At 40.9% G+C, this 23,298-nt stretch overlaps 1 protein-coding gene and 1 long non-coding RNA gene across 2 annotated transcripts in view; one reads left to right on the top strand and one right to left on the bottom strand.

Annotated features, from left to right (window-relative positions):
* Positions 1-1,586: 1,586 nt before the first annotated feature.
* DUXB (double homeobox B) lies at positions 1,587-16,572 on the bottom strand. The gene is made up of 6 exons (XM_049863767.1): positions 16,501-16,572; positions 15,195-15,254; positions 12,273-12,446; positions 8,004-8,109; positions 7,111-7,265; positions 1,587-2,285 (listed from the first exon to the last, which is right to left on the bottom strand). Exons 1-6 carry the CDS (start codon positions 16,570-16,572, stop codon positions 1,587-1,589), a joined length of 1,266 nt encoding a protein of 421 aa, XP_049719724.1.
* Positions 16,573-21,510: 4,938 nt separating this feature from the next.
* LOC126065177 (uncharacterized) overlaps positions 21,511-23,298 on the top strand; it is a 143,197-nt gene continuing 141,409 nt past the window's right edge. Inside the window, exon 1 of the long non-coding RNA XR_007514741.1 lies at positions 21,511-21,884. This is a non-coding gene — a long non-coding RNA (uncharacterized LOC126065177). The remainder of the gene's footprint in view (positions 21,885-23,298) is intronic.

Here is a 23,298-nt window from a genome sequence, read left to right on the forward strand (position 1 = left end):
TAACAAAGCTTCCTAATCCTTTTTGGGCAGATGGTTTTATTCATGAGGATTTTAGCATTGGAGAAGTTAAACTGGAATGATTAATTTGTTAATTATTAATTTAATAATTGTAATGCTCAAACACTTAAATTTTATTTCTTGTGAAAGAGCTAGGTAAACCAGCTTTGAGGGTTCTTAAGCTGTTGTGCCTGAATTCATTAATAAAAGTAATAATGTGAAACACCTTCGATAAATGCGTTTGTCCCAGTCTTTGTTTTATAGGAATCTTACAATATACGAGGAATCCTTTCCCATATGAAGACTTCTTCTAGGGTTTCATCCACATATGCTGATGCCACATGACAATGATTATAATAGTTACATACAAGTACTTGAAAGTTCTCTTATTTCCTGTTGGTATTGAATTATATTTATTTAGAGACATTTCTGTGAAAAGGAATGCCGTTTATGATTTTCAGATTCTTATTAACAGAAAACTAACTTCTTTAAAGGAGTTAACTGCCTGGGCCTCCTAAACAGATAGATTTATACATGACTTTATTTTTAGTCTTTATGATAAATCTTTTCCCCACTCTTCCACCCCCTACCCATCTTTCCATGAGCGCATGGAAAATATGCAGTCCACAGAATCATGCTTCTTGTTTGCCTTTACCCCCCTCCTTCATTGGATCGCCTGCGCCAGGCCAACAGGTTCCCGCGTCCTCTGTGGGTTACCCATTCCTCCCAGATACCAGTCCCCTTTACAGCTCTGATCAAGTTGAAGCCACAGGGTTTAGCGCCATCTGGTGGCCACAGGGGACCACATTAGCTGTGTTTCTGTCCTAATAATGATGAGGAACTCTGGTGGGGTAGTTAAGAACTCGGCTGCCAACCAACAGGTTGCCAGTTCGAATCTACCAGTCGCTCCTTGGAAACTTTATGGGGCAGTTCTACTCTGTCCTGTAGGGTTGCTATGAGTCAGAATTGACTCGACAGCAACGGGTTTGGTTTGATTAATAATGGTGATAAAGATGAAGGTAGTTAATGCCAAACCAGTTTAAAATGCTTTTGGTTCTCGTATTTTATTACTGGAAGTTTTGTGAATGGACATGATGATTACAGGGAGGAGGTCTTATTTGTCATGAAAATGCTTTTGTTCAAGGATTCTGCAAGCATGTCCATTACTGGTGCCCTGGTGCTCCCAGAGGGAGGGTAGGACTTCAACGTGATCCTTTACTCAAGGAAGTGAGTACGGGAGGAACCGCTGCCCACAAGACAGAATGAAAACCTCTCTTTGGCTTTCCAAGTGGTTTATCCTTCTTTCTGTATTAATCTTGTACCTGAACACAATGTCCTCATTCTTCACTGTGCTTTAAATCATACTGATTCTGCATCAAAGGAAAGGCGGCCTGGACAAGCATCACGACAGTGACATCTTCCGCCTGCTATAAAGCTGAGGCCCTGGTGAGCTTTGCAGAATACGGAACAAGCCTTTAGACTCTCCCTTTCGGAGGGGTGACCGGGATCCTGGTGGATCATCTTCCTGTGAATCCAGTTATGAAAATCTGTGGCTGACGGGTTGATCTAAAAGGCTTGAGAGTTCTACATTATTGCTGGTGCAGTTGGTCAGTTGGATGAGATAGCTCTTCAGCTGACTGTGCCTGCTGCTGCTCCAGGTGTGTTTCAGTGTATCCAGGATGCCGTAGCATCTCTCTGGAAGGTTCCCATTCTGCAATCACAGCCTGACACCACTCTTCCCACCATTGCATAATGTAAGATATGTCATGCTGACCAAGAGGCTGCAACTCTTGCTTTTCATGCTCAGGATCAATCTGAGAAAAGTCCTTTAATTGCAGTGCTTCTGTGCCAATGTGTGGTTTGGGATCCTGGCATTTTTCTTGGGATTGGGGCCAGAACAGCGGCTGAGTATTTGAGAGGGCTTCTCCCAGAGTCAGCTGTACTGGCAAGTGTTCGGTACCTGTCACAAGAGAGTCAGAGTTCTCTACTCCCTGCACAGCCTGGGCAGGCTGCACGGTCAGGACTGTTGAGGCCTGGCTCACACAGAACCCATCCGAATCACAGCCAACAAATGACACATGGGACTCTGGAAGAGTAGGTAGAAATGTTTGGTTCCTGCCAAAAAAATCAGAGGGAGGGAAAGGAGACATGCCTGGGAGAGTGGACAGGTCCATTTGTTCTGGCTGAGCAGTCAGATGTGGCCACCTATCTGGGCCATCCTCTGAGGAATTCACAGGTTCCCTTTTGCTGTGCCCTAGGTGCTGAGCTTCTTGGTTCTGAAATGACATCTAAGTGAGGAAAAGGAAGATTAAGACGTAGGAGATTCTAGCTCTGTGTCTTGTAACCTGTAAAGCAAAACCAAACCAAACCAAACCAAGTGCCATCGAGTTGATTCTGACTCATAGCGACCCTATAGGACAGAATAAAACTGCCCCATAGAGTTTCCAAGGAGTGCCTGGTGGATTCGAACTGCTGACCTTTTCTTTAGCAGCTGTGGCACTTAACCACTATGCCACCAGGGTTTCCTCTGTAAAGCAAAGGGGCTATTAATAAGGCCTAATCTTAGTATACACACATAGAATTCGTTTTTTCAGAATATGTACAAATTAAGGATGATTACTCCTGACTGGGGATATATTCTACATTAATTTGCTAGAATTCCAGAACTTTCATGCTCTGTCTAAAAAACAAACAAACAAAAAAACCCAAACCCATTGCCATCGAGTCAATTCCATCTCATAGCGACCCTATAGGACAGAGTAGAATTGCCCCATTAGGGTTTCCAAAGATTGCCTTGTGAATTTGAACTGCCAACCTTTTGGTTAGCAGCTGAACTCTTAACCACTACGCCACCAGGGTTTCCATGTTCTGTCTAGCACTTCTTATTTTTCTGAAACGCTATAGTTTTATATTACCCTAATTTTCTTTTGTCAGGTATATATTCCCTCACTTGTCTGTCAGTTTGTCATACTGTGGGGGTTTGCGTATTGCTGTGATGCTGGAAGCTATGCCACCAGTATTCAGATACCAGCATGGTCACCCAAGGAGGACAGATTTCAGCTGAGCTTCCAGACTAAGACAGACTAGGAAGAAGGACCTGGCAGTCTACTTCTGAAAAGAATTAGCAAGTGAAAACCTTATGAATAGCAGCGGAACATTGTCTGATATAGTAGCCGGAAGATGAGCCCCCAGGTTGAAAGGCACTCAAAAGACAACTGGGGAAGAGCTGCCTCCTCAAAGTAGAGTTGACCTTAATGACGTGGATGGAGTCAAGCTTTTGGGACTTTCATTTGCTGATGTGGCATGACTCAGAATGAGAAGAAACAGCTGTAAACATCCATTAATAATTGGAAGCTGGAATGTATGAAGTATGAATCTAGGAAAATTGGAAATTGTCAGAACTGAAATGGAACGCATAAACATCCATATCCTAGGCATTAGTGAGCTGAAATGGACTGGTATTGGCCATTTTGAATTGGGCAATCATATAGTCTACTATGCTGGGAATGACAACTTGAAGAGAAATGGTGTTTCATTCATCGTCAAAAAGAACATTTCAAGATCCTGAAGTACAGCACTGTCAGTGATAGGATAATATCCATATGCCTGCAAGGAAGACCAGTTAATACAACTATTATTCAGATTTTACGCACCAACCACTAAGGCCAAAGGTGAAGAAACTGAAGATTTTTATCAGCTTCTGCAGTCTGAAATTGATTCAACATGCAATCAGGATGCATCGATAATTACTGGTGATTTGAATGCGGAAGTTGGAAACAAAGAAGGATTGGTAGTTGGAAGCAATGCCAGAGATCGAATGATAGAATTTTGCAGGACCAACGACTTCATTGCAAATACCTCTTTTTACCAACATAAATGGCGACTGTACACATGGACCTCGCCAGATGGAATACATAAGAATCAAATCGACTACATCTGTGGAAAGAGACAATGGAAAAGCTCAATATCATCAGTAAGAATAAGGCCAGGACTGACTGTGGAACAGACCATCAATTGTTTATACGCAAGTTCAAGCTGAAACTGAAGAAAATCAGAGCAAGTCCACGAGAGCAAAAATACGACCTTGAGTATAAAACCCAAACCCAGTGCCATCGAACCAATTCCGACACATAGCGACCCTATAGGACAGAGTAGAACCGCCCCATAGAGTTTCCAAGGAGTGCCTGGCAGATTTGAAGTGCCGGCCCTTCGGTTAGCAGCTGTCACACTTAACCACTATGCCGCCAGCGTTTGCACCTTGAGTATATCGCACCTGAATTAAGAGACCATCTCAAGAATAGATTTGACATGTTGAACACTAATGACCGAAGACCAGACGAGTTGTAGAATAAAGTCAAGGACATCACACATGAAGAAAGCAAAAGGTCATTGAAAAGACAGGAAAGAAAGAAAAGACCAAGATGGATGTCAGAGGAGACTCTGAAACTTGCTCTCGAACATTGAGCAGCTAAAGCAAAAGGAAGAAATGATGAAATAAAAGAACTGAACAGAAGATTTAAAAGGCTGGCTCGAGAAGACAGTAAAGTATTACAGTGAAATACGCAAAGAGCTGGAAATGGAAAACCAGAAGGGAAGAACATGCTCAGCATTTCTCAAGTTGAAAGAATTCTACGGGGAAAATATTAGACGACACAGGAAGCATCAAAAGAAGATGGAAGGAATACACAGTCGTTATACAAAAAAGAATTGGTTGATATTCAAACATTTCAAGAGGCAGCATATGATCTGGAACTGATGGTACTGAAGGAAGAATTCCAAGCTGCACTGAAAGCACTGGCAGAAAACAAGGCTTCAGGAATTGATGGAATATCAACTGAGAAGTTTCAGCAAACATATGCAGCGCTGGAAGTGCTCACTCGTCTATGCCAAGAAATATGGAAGACAGCTTCTGGCCAACTGACTGAAAGAGATCCATATTTATGCCTACTTCCAAGAAAGGTGATCCAACTGAATGTGGAAATTTTCAAACAATATCATTAATATCACACACAAGCAAAATTTTGCTGAAGATCATTCAAAAGTGGCTGCAGCAATGTATCAACATGGAACTACCAGAAATTCAGGATGGATTCAGAAGAGGGCATGGAACCAGGGATATCATTGCTGATGTCAGATGAATCCTGGCTGAAAGCAGACAATACCAGAAGGATGTTTACCTGTGTTGTATTGACTATATAAAGGCATTCGACTGTGTGGATCATAACAAATTATGGATAACATTGCAAAGAACGGGAATTCCAGAACACTTCATTGTGGTCATGAAGAACCTGTACATAGATCAGGAGGCAGTTTTTCAGACAGAACAAGTGGATACTGAGTGGTTTAAAGTCAGGAAAGGTGCGCGTCGGGTTGTATCCTTTCACCATACCTATTCAATCTGTATGCTGAACAGATAACCTGAGAAGCTGAACTATATGAAGAGGAGTGGGGCATCAGGATTGGAGGAAGACTCGTTAACAACCTGCATTATGCAGATGACACAACCTTGCTTGCTGAAAATGATGAGGACTTGAAACACTAATGAAGACCAAAGACCACAGCCTTCAGTACGGACTGCACGTCAACATAAAGAAAACAAAAATCCTCACAACTGGACCAATGAGCAACATCATGATAAACGGAAAAAAGATTGAAGTTGGAAGAATTTCATTTTACTTGTATCCACAATCAACAGCCATGGAAGCAGCAATAAAGAAATCAAAAGACGTACTGCATCGGACAAACCTGCTGCAAAGAACCTCTTTAAAGTGTTGAAAAGCAAAGACGTCACCTTTGTGCCTGACCCAAGCCATGGTATTTTCAATTGCATCACATACATGTGAAAGCTGGACAATAAGGAAGACCGAAGAAGAATTGACGTGTTTGAATTGTGGTGTTGGCAAAGAATACTGAACATACCACGGACTGCCAAAAGAATGAACAAATCTGTCTTGGGAGAAGTTCAACCAGAATGCTCCTTAGAAGCAAGGATGGCGAGACTGTGTCTTCTGTGCTTTGGACATGTTGTCAGGAGGGATCAGTCCCTGGAGAAAGACATCATGCTTGGGAAAATACAGGGTCAACAGAAAAGAGGAACACCCTCAACGAGATGGATTGACACAGTGGCTGCAAGAATGGGCTCAAACATAACAACTTTTGTGAGGATGGTGCAGGACCAGTGTTTCATTCTGTTGTGTAGAGGGTCACTATGAGTCAGAAGCGACTTGATAGCACCCAACAACAGCAGCAACAACAACAAGGGTATATATTTGGAGACCCATAGACCCCACCCCAGAAATCTCCCAAGTATTCACAGAATCATTCATTCCTTAAAAATTTCCCTGGTAGAAATTTCTCTGATCCAAATGAACACTACCTACTCTGACAGATGTTCATTCCTGGTTTTTAGTTTCTTTTTAATTTTATCGTGCTTTAGGTGAAAGCTTACAGGGCAAATCAGCTTCTCATTCAAAAATTTATACACAAATTTTTGGTGATATTGATTGTAATCCCGGCAATGTGTCAACACTCTCCCCTTTCTCACACCAGGTTCCCCATGTCCATTCATTCAGTTTTCCTGTTCCTGCCATCTCATCTTTGCTTTGGGCAGGTGTTGCCCATTTGGTCCTGTATACTTGATTGAACTAAGAACCAGGCTCTTCACATGTGTTACTGTTTTATTGTTGTTAGGTGCTATCAAGTCAGTACTGACTAATTAATTAGCTGCTAATGTTTCTAAGGGAAACCCTGGTGGCATAGTGGTTAAATGCTATAGCTGCTAACCAAAGGGTCAGCAGTTTGAATCCACCAGGCGCTCCTTGGAAACTCTATGGGGCAGTTCTACTCTGTCCTATAGGGTCGCTATGAGTCAGAATCAACTCCATGGCACTGGGTTTGGTTTGGTTAATGTTTCTAAACGGAGGCACTACTGGCAATTTGGTTGAAAATTTGTTTTGCAGGGAATGTGACTTGCAAGGCTAGGTGTTTCCCATCCTGCATCTTTGCCCTAGATCACTATGATGACACAAAACAGCCCTAACTTTTCCAACAACATCTCAGGGGCAGTGCCATTTAGAGGTAGGATATATTTGGTGCCACAGACATAGAACTTACTTGAATTCTTGATTTTGGAACCTCTGTTTGTTTAGCCAGTTTTTCTGTGGCAGCAAGACCAGGGAATTGATTCTCCTGAAAGGCCTGTAGCAGGGTACTTGTTTGGCATCTCATGATGGATGTCTGGTTTGGTCTGGCTTCTTTTGGTAAGTATTCTGAAGGAGAACACAGGACAAAAGAGGGCTTTTAGGCCAGTTTTCACAAATTTTTAAAGATAATGCTGACCACTCCCTCTTAATCCTCCTGTGGTGACAAGAGGAGGCAGCTGTACTACTTACTTAGCAGTAGCACCAGACTTCTTTTATGGATTGAATTGTTTCCCAAAAATGTGTTGTAAATCCTAACCTCTGTGCCTGTGGTTATAATCACATTTGGGAATGAGTTTTCTGCAGGATTAGTGTAGGATGTGTCTTGAGTCAATCTCTTATAAGAGATAAAAAGAGCAGATTGGGCAAGCAGAGTTGGGGAAAGAGAGATGTCAGTCCACATGAAGATCTCCCAGGAGCAGAACTCAAAGAGACAAGGACTTGCCCTTCAGAGTCAACAGAGAAAAATCCTTCCCACCGTATATGGATGCCTTTAACAAACAGAAATTCATTTTCTTGCAGTTCTAGCCTCTTGAACTGTGAGAAAATGAATTTCTGTTTGTTAAAGCCATCCATATATGGTATGTTTGTTATAGCAGCACTAGATAACTAAGATAACTTCCTTGCCAAGAACCTGCCTGTCTCCACCAACCAGCAGGACCTTATGACACTAGATGCCCAGAGCAAGCTGTAACTGGTTCCTAAAGTAAACATTCTTTACAGAGAATTTGGGTACAACATAGAGTTGTTTCCACTCTTGAAGGATTCACTGAGGAAGTAAGTACATTTGGACTGGTGGGTTCTTACCTTGAGTCCAAGGCTGAGGCTGGCTCTGAGCCTGAGTTTCATCTTTTCCTGAAGAACATCCAGACCTCAGTTGTCTCTGTTTCTTTCTCTGGTCTCTAAACCAACGCTAATTGGGAAAAGAAGTTGTGGAAGTCATGTAACTGAGCCTATATCATTACAAACATAAATCCAATTAAACAAAATTGATTTGGCTATCTGCCCTTAGGATAATACCCATAGGAGATGGGCAATGTGCCATCCTAGGAATGACTTTATTATCTCAAGATATATATTTTTTTAAATAAGGAATTTCTGAAGCGGATTATTAGTAGAAGCTAAAAATAATTGGCTTGGTCACAAACACAAAAGCTACAACCTCAGAAGAGTATATTATTTACTCAGTAAAAGATGTGGAAAGGAGGAAGGCAGGACAGTTGATAAGGAATTGTAAGCGCACCTCAGCACCAGGGAGGCAGGTGGATGCTGGGTGGAGAGCATCTAAAGTAGCTCACTCCCCTCTTGGCAATCAAGATACCTACAGAGATGCCATCTGAATTCAGTCTTTAGCTGGACTTAATCATTCATTCATTCAATACATATTTACTGAGCAGCCTACTATGTGTGGGCCTATGTTAAACTGTCTCCAGCAAGATCAATTCATGAGATTAAAGTTATAGTTTTGGCCTTTGTCCTTCATCAGTGATAGGTTCTACAAACCACAAGTGAGCTGGGCCTCTCAAATCGAAGGTCAGTAGTTCTGTAGAAAAAGTATAAAAATTATCTACAGACAGATGTGGTTGGTCCCTTGGATCTAGAGAAAAGAAACATACCAGAGAAATTTACTGTAGGCAGCCTACACGCTAACGTAAAAATCCAAGCAAACCTACTCAGAATGAGCCACAGTCCAACATTATTTATAAAAGTTTCTCATGTTATTTACAATGTCAAATTTACTTTATAAGCAGCTAGGGAATTACTTTAATAGCAGCTTAACATATAAGTTCGTATAACTGCTTTTTTCAAACAATACAGAGCGTTATGATAACCCTAGAAGTAGGAACTAAGAAAAAGCAAACATGATGCTGTAGAGATTAAGAAACATTTACACTGTTTAGCTGCTAAAAATAGTTCAGCATTCATCTAGTGAATACACTTTGGATGTCAGTATACACAATATACAAGTCCAGAGAGTGCGAGACATTTCAGCTGTTCCTCTAAACACTGCCCCTGTGTTAACTTTCTGAGGTTGGTTTTCTTACAACACAGTTTGGGGTTTGAGGCTTGTGTGTTCAGATTTCCAGGAAACCTGACTGCCTTTCTTTTGTGTCCCCGCTTCTCCTCGTGGCCTTAAAATGACTCCTGCCAATAAAGCTTTCCCAGTTTCTACAAATAACTTCCCTTATCTGTCTCTCCGAGTTTTTATAGTTCAATGTACTTCACAAACCATTGACAGGTAGATTTGAAGTTTGGATTGAACAAATCAAAAGGTTTTTTTTCTCCCAAAAGCTTTTTGACCAAATCCACAGGCTGAATAAGATTTCACTCTAATCTTGTCCTCATGGTAGAAGATGTCCTGGATTTCAGCTTTGGCTTTGCCACACCACAAGCCTTTGGAAGACTGGCTCCCTCAGCGAGGGAAAGGTATTATATCCATCAAACTAGAGAGGCTTTTCCTTCAACACCCTAGCCCAAATTAGGTCCTGAGTCTGCAAGAAGATGCTCCCCAGGGTTTCCAGCTGGCTCCCTGTCATGACCCATGCCTCAGACTATCTCAAATATTAATACAAAATTCAGGACAGGACACAATCTGCACTCAAGTTCGCATTTCTTTTCTGGTCATTCTCATGGTATTGGAAGTAAATTTCCCTGATTTAAGACACACTGCTAAGATATACAATTTCTCTATCTCTCTTTTTTTTTTAGGTCTCTAGTGGAAACCTTGGTGGCATAGTGGTTAAGAGCTATGGCTGCTAACCAAAACGTTGGTAGTTCAAATCTACCAGGCACTCCTTGGAAACTCTATGGGGCAGTTCTACTCTGTGCTATAGAGTCACTATGAGTTGGAATTGACTCCGTGGCAATGGTTTTTTTTTTTTTTTAGTCTAGGTCTCTTTCAGGCCTTCAGTGTCTGTTTTTTCTTGGCCCCAGCATCTCTTCATAGGAAATACCATTTCATAGTACAAAATATATATGGAATTGATCTTAGAAAGGAATTACTTGAAATAGGAAGACAGAATTAGCTACAGTAAACAGCTGGGACAATACTCATCCATGTTTCTTCCTACTCATTTCCTCCCAGAGTCAGCAATAGATAAGGAGATGCCCAGGGACCCAGGTTCCCCTAGCTTTGAAACAGGGCATCGAACCGGTTCTGCCTCGTTCAGTCATGGCCAAGGAAGCATCACCAGAACAGACTCAAAGTTTTAAAGTTATGGTGAACCACTTAAAACAACCAGACTTAATGGTCTGACTGAGACTGGAAGAACCCTCGAAGCCATGGCCCCTGGATGCTCTGTTAACCCAGAACTAAAACCATTTCCAAAACCCACTCTTAAGACAAAGATTAGACTATGAAACATAACTCGCGAAGAGTATGCTTCTTAGTTCAAGCAGCTACAGGAGACCAAATGGGCAGCTCCTGTCTGGAGGCAGGATGAGAAAGCAGAAAGGGACAGGAGCAGGTTGAGTGGAAAGGGGAAGCGTGCTGTCACATTGTAGGAATTGCAACTAGTGTCACATAACAATATGTGCATAAATTTTTGTATGCGAAATTAACTTGAGCTGTAAACTTTCACCTAAAGCACAATAAAAGAAAAAAAACTTATGGTGAACCAGAAAGATAGCCAGAATGGGAAAAATTACAAGTGGAAACCTTGCTAGAAACTTAATTTCCCTCTTAGAGAACAATTGCTTTCGCATTGCAAAGCAATCAAATCTCTTGCCCGGGGATTTTGAGCAGAGTCTGAAACGCACTGCCTCACTCAAAGATGGTGGCCAATTGCATTGCCTTGAATGTGTGTCTCACTCACAGCCCTGCCAGTAATCTAATCTGATGCACCAAGCTCCTGGAAGGGCTCACTACGCTTCTTCCTAGTCTCCCATTTCAGGGCTTTGACCCATAGTTTTTCCTGTTCTGGTGCAGTGCCAAATTGTAAAACTTCAGGTCTGTTCCTGTTTTGCTCCCTCTGCCGTGACTGAACCATTTTGAAGCTCTGCTTTGAAACTTGTCACTAATATACCCAAACTGAACTTTGATTCCTCACTGCTGTACTCAGAATTGTAGTATATTTTCTAAACCACTCTGGAGTATTTTCTTTGGATAATTTGATAATTCATGGTAAGATTTACAGTCTTAATACCAACCAGCATCTGTTGAGCTGCTCTGAAAAAAAGCATTGTGCTAAAAGGTTATATATTTTCTCTGAATTAATTAAAACCATTCTCAGGCAAGAACTCAAACACAGGTGGAAACTCGAAACTAATGAATCGTTGAGTACTATGGCAGGGCCAACTTCATCCTGCGTGGTTTCCTGGACTTTCCTCCTTGCCACCACTTCACACGAGCCCAGTGCCTCTCAGGCAGCCAGTGGCCAGGTATTTCCACAGGATATATTTTTATAACCACAAGTAAAGCCTGTCTCCCTCATCCAGAACAGACGCATGAAGAGATTAGAGCTGGTAGTTTACTGGAGAGTATGTATTTGATACAGAAACCTGAATTCATTCTTTTCCTCTAAAAAACACATTTTTACTTGATCTTCATCAGCTTAAATAGTTTCATGTATATTTGTATTTTTCCAGCTATCTTTTTGATAATTGAAGAAATTCAGCTTAGTTTCACTTTTACATCAGTAATTCTACATATTCAAAATAATTTAAAATGGGATTTGACTTTACTCAGTTATGAATGATACTTGAGACATTAAAAAAAATTTCTTGAGAATTGGGAATTTCATGAGTTTTTATCCCACAGTTTTTTCACTATTATATTAATCATTATCCTGTGGTATATATTCCAGTAGTTAATGATACCATATCATAGTGATCAGATTTCCTATATTTTGGAAATCTCAAAATCTGATTTCATTATCTCCTTTTGGGAAAACCTGAGCCAGTACATTTTCACCACTGGTTAAAGACATTAACAGATTTTTTTAAATTTTATTTTTAACATCATATAGCAGGAGAGATCTTTAGCAAAATACCTGGCATAAAAGAACTGCTGACAAATGCTCAACCTAGCTTTTCACTTCACCTTGACTCTGACAGAAACAGAAACTTAATACCTACCTGAATTTTATGCTCTGGAACTCCAATGTCTTCAGCCAGTTGTTCTCTGGTAGCTTTATTAGGGTGAGGGTTGTATTCGAACCACACTTGGAGGATACTCTTTTGCCTCTGGCTGTAAGCAGTCCTTTTCTGGACTTTGCTTTGTAGCATGCCTGATGAAGAGAAAAGGAGAGGCTTATAAAGGGTGTTTATGGATTAAAACCTGTGGCAGAAGCACATGCCTTATGTTTATTCCAGGTTGAAAGCCTGTAGGTCCAATGGTTACTGTTCAGTTTTAAGCAATTTAAATTGGACACATATAGATTTAAACACATGTTATAGATTGAATTGTATCCCCCCAAAATATGTGTTGTAAATCCTAACTTCTATGCCTGTGGTTATAATCTCATTTGGAAAGGGGTTGTCTTTATTATATTAATGAGGCAGGATTAGTATAGGGTTCCTTTTAAGTCATTTCTTTTGAGATACAGGAGAGATTAAACAAGCAAGCAAAAGAAGCAGAGATGGGAGAGATGAAATGCCAAGCTACATGAAAATCTCCCAACAATAGAACTCAAAGAGACAAAGACCTTCCCCCAGAGCCAATAAAGGCTTCTCCTAGAGCTGGCACCCTGAATTCAGACTTCTGGTCTCCTAAGCTGAGAAAATAAAATTTTGTTAAAGCCACCCACTTGTGGTGTTTCTGTTATAGCAGTACTAGATAACTAAGCCAATACATATTTTAGAAAAAATGATAATTGATGATCTAAGTTTCCAAAGAAAGAACCTAGAGAAAATTCACAAAATTACAAGCAAATAGCAAACGATAGAAACTAGGAAAATTAATGAAAACATGTAAAAAACACATTTTAATAAAATTAATATAAAACATTTGGCATTCCATGTATTTTTTTCTCCATTTAAAGCTTCAACTTTAAAGCTTAGGCAGAGGACCCATGTATGGGACTCATGGCTGCATCTCAAATTTGAAATTCAGTATTCAATTTCCAAAAAAAAAAAAAATTTTCCAAGCACCCATCAATTCCCTGAAATAACTTATCACCGAAAGACAGCCCCTGCCCCAACAATCTCTCCCTCTAATCACCTCTGTAACTTTTATAACTCTGAAATAAACAAGGCATTTGGCATGATCAAAGAACACAGCAAAGAAGCAGTGGGAGCTTACCGATTGAAGTGGTGTTGGTCAAATCCATATTGGAAGAGACACCTGGATCCCAGAGAGGAGCAGCACCCAAAGACACAGGGTTTATGAAGACTCAAGGTGACCCACCCACTCCTTAAATGCCTTTCTCCTTACTCCCTTCATTAAATATTTAACACCCTTAGGAACTTGAAATAATCAGATTAAGTAGAATTTTAAGTAGAAGCGCAGATTCCACTAGGTGAGTTTGCCTCAATCATACTACCTTTCTAAATATGACTTTGAGACTGTACTTTCTAATATACACATATGTAACCCTTTTGTTCTCTACTTTGTTCAAATACTCTTGTTTCTTAATTATTTTGACATGGCCGTATTATTTATTATATTATTTGGAAAGGTTCCCCTTCATACTTTTCATGTTTTTCTCAGCTTTAATGTGTAAGGGAAAATACAAACTGAAAATAAAAGTTTTTAATTCTCTCTGTTGAAAATAAGGGAAAAGGCTCCCGTCCTCCTCTGTTCTTTCAGAACACTTGTAATGCTAGAATCTTTCTGAAAAGAATGTGTATCAATGATGGTTCCCCTAGGACCTGGAAGCCATCTCTTTTGACATGTAATCAAGAAAGCTCACACCCCTACCTCCCAGCTTCTTGAAATTAGCATAACTTTAGGTATCCTGCCATAAAGATATTAGAAAATTAGCATTTTTATCTTGAACATGAATATAATGAGTTGTATAGATTAAAAAAAAAATTATTTTTTATCTACTCAGCTTTATAAAGGATAAGATTTCTTTGTGTCTCTGCAATCTCTTTAGTGCTTATTCAATAATAAAACTTCTTTCTCTTCTGGAAACCCTGGTGAAGTAGTGACTAAGAACTATGGCTCCTAACCAAAAGGTCGGTAGTTCGAATCCACCAGGTGCTCCTTGGAAACCCTATGGGGCAATTCTACTCTGTCTTTTAGGGTTGCTGTGAGTCAGAATTTTTTTTTATAGTGACCCTAAAAGACAGAGTAGAAAAATTGAAGAGAAAGAAAAAAAAAAAAAAAAACCCGGCTGCCGTTGAGCCAATTATGAGTCAGAATTGGCTCAACGGCAACAGGTTTTTTTTTTTTTTTTTTCCTTTCTCTTCAATTTTTGTGAAAAGGCTTTCTGGGTTGGCAGTAGATTTAGTTTCATATAACTTCTCATTGTCATAGGTTTCAGGGTGAGCTTGGCTAGTGTATGCTCCCCAGTATTGGGTCGTCTAGGTGTTGCTGTGAAAGTATTTTTCAGGTGTGATTAAATTCTATAATCAGATGATTTTAAGTATATTATCCTAGATAATTTGGATGGGCCTGATTCAATCAGTGAAAGGCCTTCAGTGCAAAACTGATGCTTCTCTGAAGAAAAAGAAATCACTCCTGTGGACAGAAGCTTCGTCTCCGGCCGTGGAGTTTCAGCCTGCCCTTCTGAATTCATTCTTGCCTAGCCAGCCCCACAATCACATAGCCAATTCCCTGCGGTAATTCCATTATTATACATCTCCAACTGATTTTGTTTCTTTGGCTGAACCCTGAATGATAACAGATTTTGGTTATCAGAAGGGGTTCTTAAGAATGGAATCTTATAGATGAGTTCTCTGAATTCGTTCTGGATTTTTGAAATTAGTTCTCTATATTAGTTAATTTAAGTTAGTTAATTTAAAGGCACCGATGACTCCAGTTCCAGGGGTAAAGAGGATACCACCCACTAGTGAGTGGACATAGGACCCCAGGCAGATGTGGAGATTACAAACCAGACTCCGTGCCATCTGCGGCAGCCAGTGCTGCTCCAGATTGAGGCTTAGAGATTTCACCTATTGGTAGAAAAGGGTATCTTAGGGCAACACGAGAGTGCAAGCAGGAGCCCACCATTTTGACAACAACTGCCATGGGCCTACATTCTGCTGGTTCATTTTCTAATGAGCATGGAAAAAATCAAATCTCACTTCTCACTCCAACCAAGTGGAAAAATCAAATTACAATTTTCATTTCTATCCTGACACCAGTTGCACATGCAGCACTTCTGACCTTAACAACCCAGAGCTAGGTCAGACCTCACAAGTTAAAGGACAGTCCTCCAGACTGCCAAGTCAGTCCAAAGCTTCAGATGCCAACCACACGCTCGGGAGTCGACCTGACACTCTTACTTCTGACTTGCCGGCTACAAATTCAAGGGTCCCCTCCACTCCTTGGAGATACTGTTCATAACCTGGGTGGGGCGGGGGGTGGGGTTCCCAGCCCCCTCACTTCTGACCTGCTGCCTCCCACTTACTCCTGGGATTGGATAATTCTCTAGAATGAGTCATAGAACTCACAGATGACACTATGCTTACAACTACGGTTTGATTCTCCATGCGTCTGTCAGTTTGTCATACTGTGGTGGCTTGCGTGCTGCTGTGATGCTGGAAGCTATGCCGCCAGTATTTCAAATACCAGCAGGTTCAACCATGGTGGACAGATTTCAGCGGAGCTTCCAGACTAAGACAGAATAGGAAAAGTATCTGGCGGTCTACTTTTTAAAAAATTGGCCAGTGAAAACCTTGTGAATAGCAGCAGAGCATTGTCTGGTATAGTGCCAAGATCAGGCAGTGTTTCGTTCTGTCATACATAGGGTCGCTCTGAGTCAGAACCAACTGGGTAGTGCCTAAAACAACAGAACAACAGCCCTTTGAGAGAAAAACCTGTAGGCAACATTCCTGGTTTCCCATATTTTCCAACCATATGGTTATCCTGACAGGATCCCATATTACCCGTGCTTATTCAATAATAAAATCTTGTATTTGGAGAGGTTGGTTCATCTGGCTAGTATTGCAAAAGAGCAGAGCTAGGGGGAGGCTTTTTATAATTCAGGGTCTCTACCAGACTTTTTTTTTTTTTTTTTACCAGACTTTACCAGACTGTTGGAAACCCTGGTGGCATAACGGTTAAGTGCTACGGCTGCTAGCCAAAATGTTGGCAGTTCAAATCCACCAGGTGCTCCTTGGAAACTCTATGGGGCAGTTCTACCCTGTCCTATAGGGTCAGAATGGACTCGACGGCAATAGGTTTTCGTTTTTTTACCAGCCTGTTTGTGGCCGGAGACCCCCAGGTGGTCTGCTCAATGCAGGAACTGCCAGAGTATCCCACCTTCATCGCCAGTTGTTGGGGGAAATTTACTAAAAACAAAATCTACTCCCATCCCAGAAAACCTCTCCACAAAAATAGCAGAGAAAGAAAAGTTTTATTATTGAATAAGCGTTAAATCAGAACGTGATGCATCACAGGCAATCCACTAAAGAGATCGAAAGACAGAAAGAAATCTTAACCATTATATAGGTAAGGGGGTACAATCGTTACATTCTTATTATAGATAATTGTTAATTTTCTAGTCCTCTAGCCTGGTGATAGGGCTGGGCCACCTAAATTAATGCTAATCTTCCAGGAAAACTGGAAGGTAGAGGAGAATTACTTGAAGTTATATTTGCATACTTTTTAGAAAGACAAAGAATTTACAATTACAAGTTATTTAAAGTGAATTTTAAAGACGGCAATGGAGGAGGGGAGCTCCTTCCCCTATTTTCATCAGGTAAATTTACCTGTTTATTTTCCTTTTGTACTTGTCCTTACAATGTGCAGTTAATTTTTTTTTATGGTATGATGACCAAAATGCTGCAGTTGAATACTTCTAATCACATACCTATAGAAGGCAAGACTCTGGTAACCATGTACTTGTTACCTTAAAGCATTTTAGGGGCAAACTAAGAGTGTAATGGGTCTGACTGCTTGCCTTTTTTTTTTCCTGTAGCAATTTACAGAAATGATTTATCGAAATAATAAATGAAATGGTTTATTGGTAGAAGTTTCAATCCAATCATTACTTTAAACAAAGATGAGACAGTTACAACTTGGGTTAGATTTTTGTTTTTTAAAATATATATATATCTTTTGTTAGAAAGTATGTGTGGGACAAAGAACTGGAGTAGGCAACTGGTTTTTGTTTTTTTGGTTATATTCCTCAAACAACAGATGTGTAATTTATCTTCAGAAATAATGAGCTGATTAAGAGACACTTTGGGAATTGATTATGCAGGATCTGATTTAGGAGGTAACATTGGAGCCATTCTGTTTCCTAGAACGTGACCCAGTTGGAGCAGAACTCATAAGGACTCACAAGTACACAACTGGGCCCTGAGGTATAAAGATAATAGCTAGGACAATCTTGGAAAATAGCTTCTAGGGAAACTTTCACATAAACAGACCATAAAATACCCACATACTTTCCACTCTTTCTTTTAGCATTTAGTGAATAGTAAGTTTTTTTTTTTTGTTAAGATTTGTTGGACCAATGAAGACCCCCTGACTGTCCTTACTGAAACCTGTGCCAATGATTATTAAGAAAGACAATCCAAAATATAGAATCAGGGATTTGGTGGTTTATAGCCAATCTGTGAAAAGGTGAAGCTTTCAATGATTTTACCCATTTGTAATGTTAAAATATTCTGATCATTCTGTAATGTTCCTCAGACTCTTAACAGACGTGGCTCTAGCGGCATGCTTGTCTGTTTCCTTACTTTTATCTGTTCTGTAATATTCCTTGGATTCGGGCAGACATAGCTCTGGCAACATGCTTGTCCATTTCCTACTTTTGCCTCTTCGAACATATGCCAGATAAAACCTTGCTTTTTGCTTTATTAAACTTTGTGGTGATTTAGCCTAGAACAGATCGATAGTAATCTTCTAATTCATCAGTTCGGCCTCAAGACACAGCTCAAAAATTATGGTTTATGACTGTCACGGATTGAATTGTGCCCTACAAAAATATGTGTCAACTTGGCTCAGGCATGATTCCCAGTATTGTGTCATTGTCCTCCATTTTGTGATTTAATTAGCCTCCATTTTGTGTTGTGTTTTAAATCCTAACCTCTATATGTTAAAGAGGTAACATAAGTGTGGAGTATATCTTGAGTCACGGACTTACAAGGGGGTGTGATGCAAGTCATGCCCTTACTTGTCATACCCTTACTCAAGTCACATTCTTGGCTTGACTAACACCTTTTATCTTACAAGAGATAAAAGGAGAGAGAAACGAGCCGAGAGGCGAGAGACCTCACTACCATCAAGAAAGAAGAGCAGGGAGTGGGGTGCATCCTTTGGACTCAGGATTCCTGTGCTGACAACCTCCTAGACCCAGGAGAAGATTGATGCCAAGACATAAGAAGATCTCCAAGGAATGCTGGGCCAACAGATGCTGAAAGGAGACAAGGACCTTTCCCCACAGCTGACATGCCTTGCCCTAGAGCTGGCGCCCTGATTTCAGACTTCTTGCCTCCTAAACTGTGAGAGAATAAGTTTTTATTTGTTAAAGCCATCCACTTGTGGTATTTCTGCTATAGCAGTACTAGATAGCTAAAACAATGCCCATTTCCACAAGATTGGAAAATACTCTGTATTCTGTTAACTTGAGCAAAAGAAAACACTTATTCCCATATCCTACCTCATGCAGAGGCAGTCTTCCTTGTTGGGATATTCGAGGTCTCTGGAAAGGTAGCCTGCCATACCCGAGATAGTATAGGTTTTTGTCTCTGCTGGTGACACACTGTGACACATGCACCAACAGTACTTTGAGGATTAAAGCACAGTGGATGCCCACCACCATGTTTAAGTCTGTCAGCAGTTCTGCAGTGGTGAGATGAAAAGGATCTCCCCAGAGGTAGGGGTCCCCAAGGTCAAGCAGTGGTAGGCTGGGCCTCCATGTGGACCTTTCAACTTCTGGGCCAGATGCCCTTGCCCTGCCCTGATGGACGGCAGAGTTTTAAACTGCCAATGGTGATCACCTCCAGCTGTCACTGGGTGTGGCCAGTCAGGGGCTGAGGACAGAGGTAGCAACTTGGGAGTGGGTGAGGGTTGACAGTTTGACCTCAGAGGTTCTTTCTAACCACAAGACCTGACTTGTGATTGGGACAGAGAAGTGAAGGACAAAAAACAGGGCAGGAGATCAGGAGTCCTGAAAATATATATGTTACTCTCATAATTTTGCCTTGGGCTGGCCCTGGCAGAAGAGTGCTGGGTTTGACCTTTCAACTCAGTCAGGCCCACCTGGGACACATTTCAAAGTTAATGGTGTCTCCCAGTGAATACCTCAGTATTTAGCCACAGATGGGTGAAGCAGCTTGTGCCCTCAGATTTTACAAGTTCAGATTCCCTCTAGCTCATCCCAATAACTCCATTGCACTAGCATTCTCATTCACTGAGGTGTTTGCCTGAGAGGCTGGGTCAGTATTATGGAAGGGGGAGTAGTGAGTTGGGAGGATTACCGAGCAGGGTAGGGTGCCATAAGACAAAAATTTTGGAAACTGGGTTATCTCTGGAGGAAAATTCTCTGAACTGGTAATCTTTGTGCAAGGCTAGATTTCTGAGGCTTAAGGTGGTGGAATCCACAAGGGCAGGTCACTTTGGAGTTCTTTACACAAAGCCATACATGACGAATATTGAAGAAAGGGATGCTTGGCCATATAATGTTTTCCACAAATTATTATTATTTTTAAACCAAAAGTAATTTAAACATAATAGTTGTGTAACTAGAGTCATTTTAGGTCCTGACATGTAGAAGTAAAATTTGTTTCAAATCTCTCTCAATTGTGAGACCAAAAATTAAAAACTTTCAGTAGTTACAGGACCTTGTTTAATAGCAATACTGAAATACTGTCCATACACTATTTATAAATAGGGAGAAAGAAATCAATACAAATGTACTCACCAAATCTACTTACAAATGAGCTCTATTTATGAAAGACTATCCTAGGAACTATAATTATATTGAACTTCAGTTTGAGCAAAATTTGAGCAAATGTATAATCATAGTGAATCTAGCAGAGAAAGTTAAAAATTAGGTCAAAAAGGGGACAGTTTCTGGATTAAATTGTGGTGACAAATATTCTCCTTACATTATCTGGAAATCAAATAAGACAGAAACAAATTATTAATAAGATTCACATTTATAAAATGTTCACTGTATCCTTAACATTATAATCCTATCAGTTCTCCATTTGAGATATTGTGTAATCAAATAATAGCAATGTAAGCAGCAGAGACAAAAAATTATTTCAAAAAGAATAACAAAATTCTTGCTGTGTTTCTGGATTCTTTTTAGTGGCCTTGTTAGTAAGAACGAAGATACAGTAATTATAGTAATTATACAACTGACAAAATATCATGGAAGCACCTAACTTAGGAAAGTCACACTGGATATTCTTACAGAGATTTTTCTAAGAATTATACTCCTATCAAGTTTCCCACAGAGCAGTGATAGTCTCTGTAAATCCCTGCAGGCCACCAATGGCCAGTAATGAGACAGACACATCACTACACTTCAGTGTGATGTGTCTGTCTCATTACTGGCTCAGACTCCAATGATGGCTATTCTAAATGGTTTTAGAAGTTAGTGGATGAGAGCACTCACTGGATTTAGCTGTTATTGCAGGGAAAAACAAAATCAGTTGCAGTTGAGTCAGTTCTTACTCATGGCAACCCCGGGTGTCTCAGAGTAAAACAGCACTCTCTAGGATTTTCTATAGCTATGAATTTTTGTAAGCACATTGCTGGGACTTTATTCCAAGGCACCTCTGAGTTGATTCCAACCACCAACTTTTCAGTTAGTAGCTGATTACCCATTTGCACCACTCAGGGGTTCCTGTTATGGCAGAGAGGCCCCAAATGATTCTTTATTTCCAATATTACCTAAGCTATCCACTCATTTTTTTTTTTTTTTTTTGATACTACTACTACCCACTGCTGTCCAGTTGATTCCAACTCATAGCAACCCTATAGGACAGAGTAGAACTGACCCATAGAGTTTCCAAGGAGCACCTGGTGGATTTGAACTCCCAACCTTTTGGTTGGCAGCTGTAGCTCTTAACTACTACACCACCAGGGTTTCCTTTTTTTAATTTTTGATAGTGACCTCAAAATATTTTGTCAATATCCAGAAAGTATCCCTTTGGGGTTCTAATTGGGATTGTGAATGCGCATGTGAGTGGTTTCCTCAGCATTTATCACTCACAGAGAGACTGAGACACTCTGGTTTTTCAGTCCCAGAGGCTGCTCTTGCCATCTGGCAATCAAGGCCTCATATGCCTCCACCCTGCCACACTGGGCCCCAGGGATGCATATTTATAATCACTGGAACTCTCTGCTGAGTGAACAATGCTTACCACTTCCTTCAAGGAAGGTCCTCATACTCAACATGTTGAAGCAGAGGGGTCCCAGATTCACTGTTAGGTTTGTCACTAACTGAGAGTGGGATGGTGAAAATAGCAACTTAAATGGAGGTTTATCATGTGCTAAGAGTTTTACATGAATTCACTTCATTTAACTTGTACAACTCTCATTTATTTTAGAAATGAAGAAGTCAAGGAACCAAAATGCTAAGTAAGATGTTCAAAGTATACAGCTAAGAAGGTGCAGAGGTGAGATTTGTTCCCAGGCAGTCTGGCTTCAGGGCCTCAGCTGCCCACCACCTTGCCGTATTGTGGGATATGGAGCTTGTTTCAACCTTAGTTTCTTCATCTCTGAATATAATCTGTATCCTGAAGGCTAGCCCTAAGGGGGATTAAAATAGACAACATTTTGTGCTTTATGAGCTGTGTGCCTGACTAATATTACCTGCTATACCCAGGGAGGAGCCCTGGTGGCATAGTGGTTAAGAGCTTGGCTGCTAACCAAAAGGTGGGCAGTTTGAATCCACCAGCTGCTCCTTGGAAACCCTATGGCAGGGTTGCTATGAGTTGAAATAAGTTTTTTTTTTTTCCTTTTTTAACTCTCAAGGAATCGCTGACTGTTAGGTGCTTGTAGTTTCCTACCTCTTTGGTAGGGACTACCTAAGCCAGTGAAATGATCTGGGTCCAGGAGGTCCAAAGACTTTAACACAAAAGCACTCAAGCTCTTTGCTGCTCAGTAATATGGTATAGGAGGCAATTGGCCACCAGATTGATTCTCTTTCTCTTAGCACCTCCTTTCTCTTTTCCCACAACCTTGGGCCTACCCGGCCATCTCCTCGATCCACGTTAATGACTCACTTGCAGGGGCTGATTGTAAAGGGGCTGACTCATAACCCATCCACGAAGGTGGAACATTCTCTAGGAAAAAGTAAGGATTCCTCAGGAAATGTGCAGGCAATGGGGAGCACCTGAGTCCCTACCTGGAGCACGCAATACTGCTTCCTGTCTTGCAGCTATGTTCATTGCAGCTCCCCCAAATTCCCCATGGCTTGGCAGTAGTTGCCCCTGCAGAAGGGCCTTATTACAGCATTTTCACTTGTGTCAGCTGATTTTGGGGTGGGTTAATAGAAGAGGAGGTTTGTTTTGGATTGTGTGTTGTCATGAGTCTAGGATAATTCTCTGATTAATCCGATGCTGTCGAGCCAATTCCAACTCATAGCGACCCTATAGGACAGAGCGGAACTGCCCCACAGGGTTTCTAAGGCTGTAACCTCTACTAAAGGAGATAGCCACATCTTTCTGCCATGGAGAGGCTGGTGGGTTTGAACCACCAACCTTTTGGTTAGCAGCCAAGTGGTTAACCACTGTGCCACCAGGGCTCTGAATAGGTATCCAAATAAGTCTGTAGGGAGAGAGACTAGAACAGGGATATAGCTGTAATTGGTAAAGAAGCAAAAGTCACTCATTTTGGCTGGGTAAGGAGGATGGTGGCTTAGATGTTCAAATTTTGTCTGTGTTCAGACATGATTACAAAGCGGTCTTGTTTATGTTTTGATCGACCACCGAGCAGCCTTGTCTGATGTCAGTAGGCTTTGAAACTGTCAATTTTCTTCAGAGAACACTAAGACCTAGCTGAGGCTGAGGGTGTTAAGGTTGCTCTTGG

The sequence above is a fragment of the Elephas maximus genome, chromosome 21 (assembly GCF_024166365.1).
Source record: "Elephas maximus indicus isolate mEleMax1 chromosome 21, mEleMax1 primary haplotype, whole genome shotgun sequence".
Classification (NCBI taxonomy): domain Eukaryota; kingdom Metazoa; phylum Chordata; class Mammalia; order Proboscidea; family Elephantidae; genus Elephas; species Elephas maximus.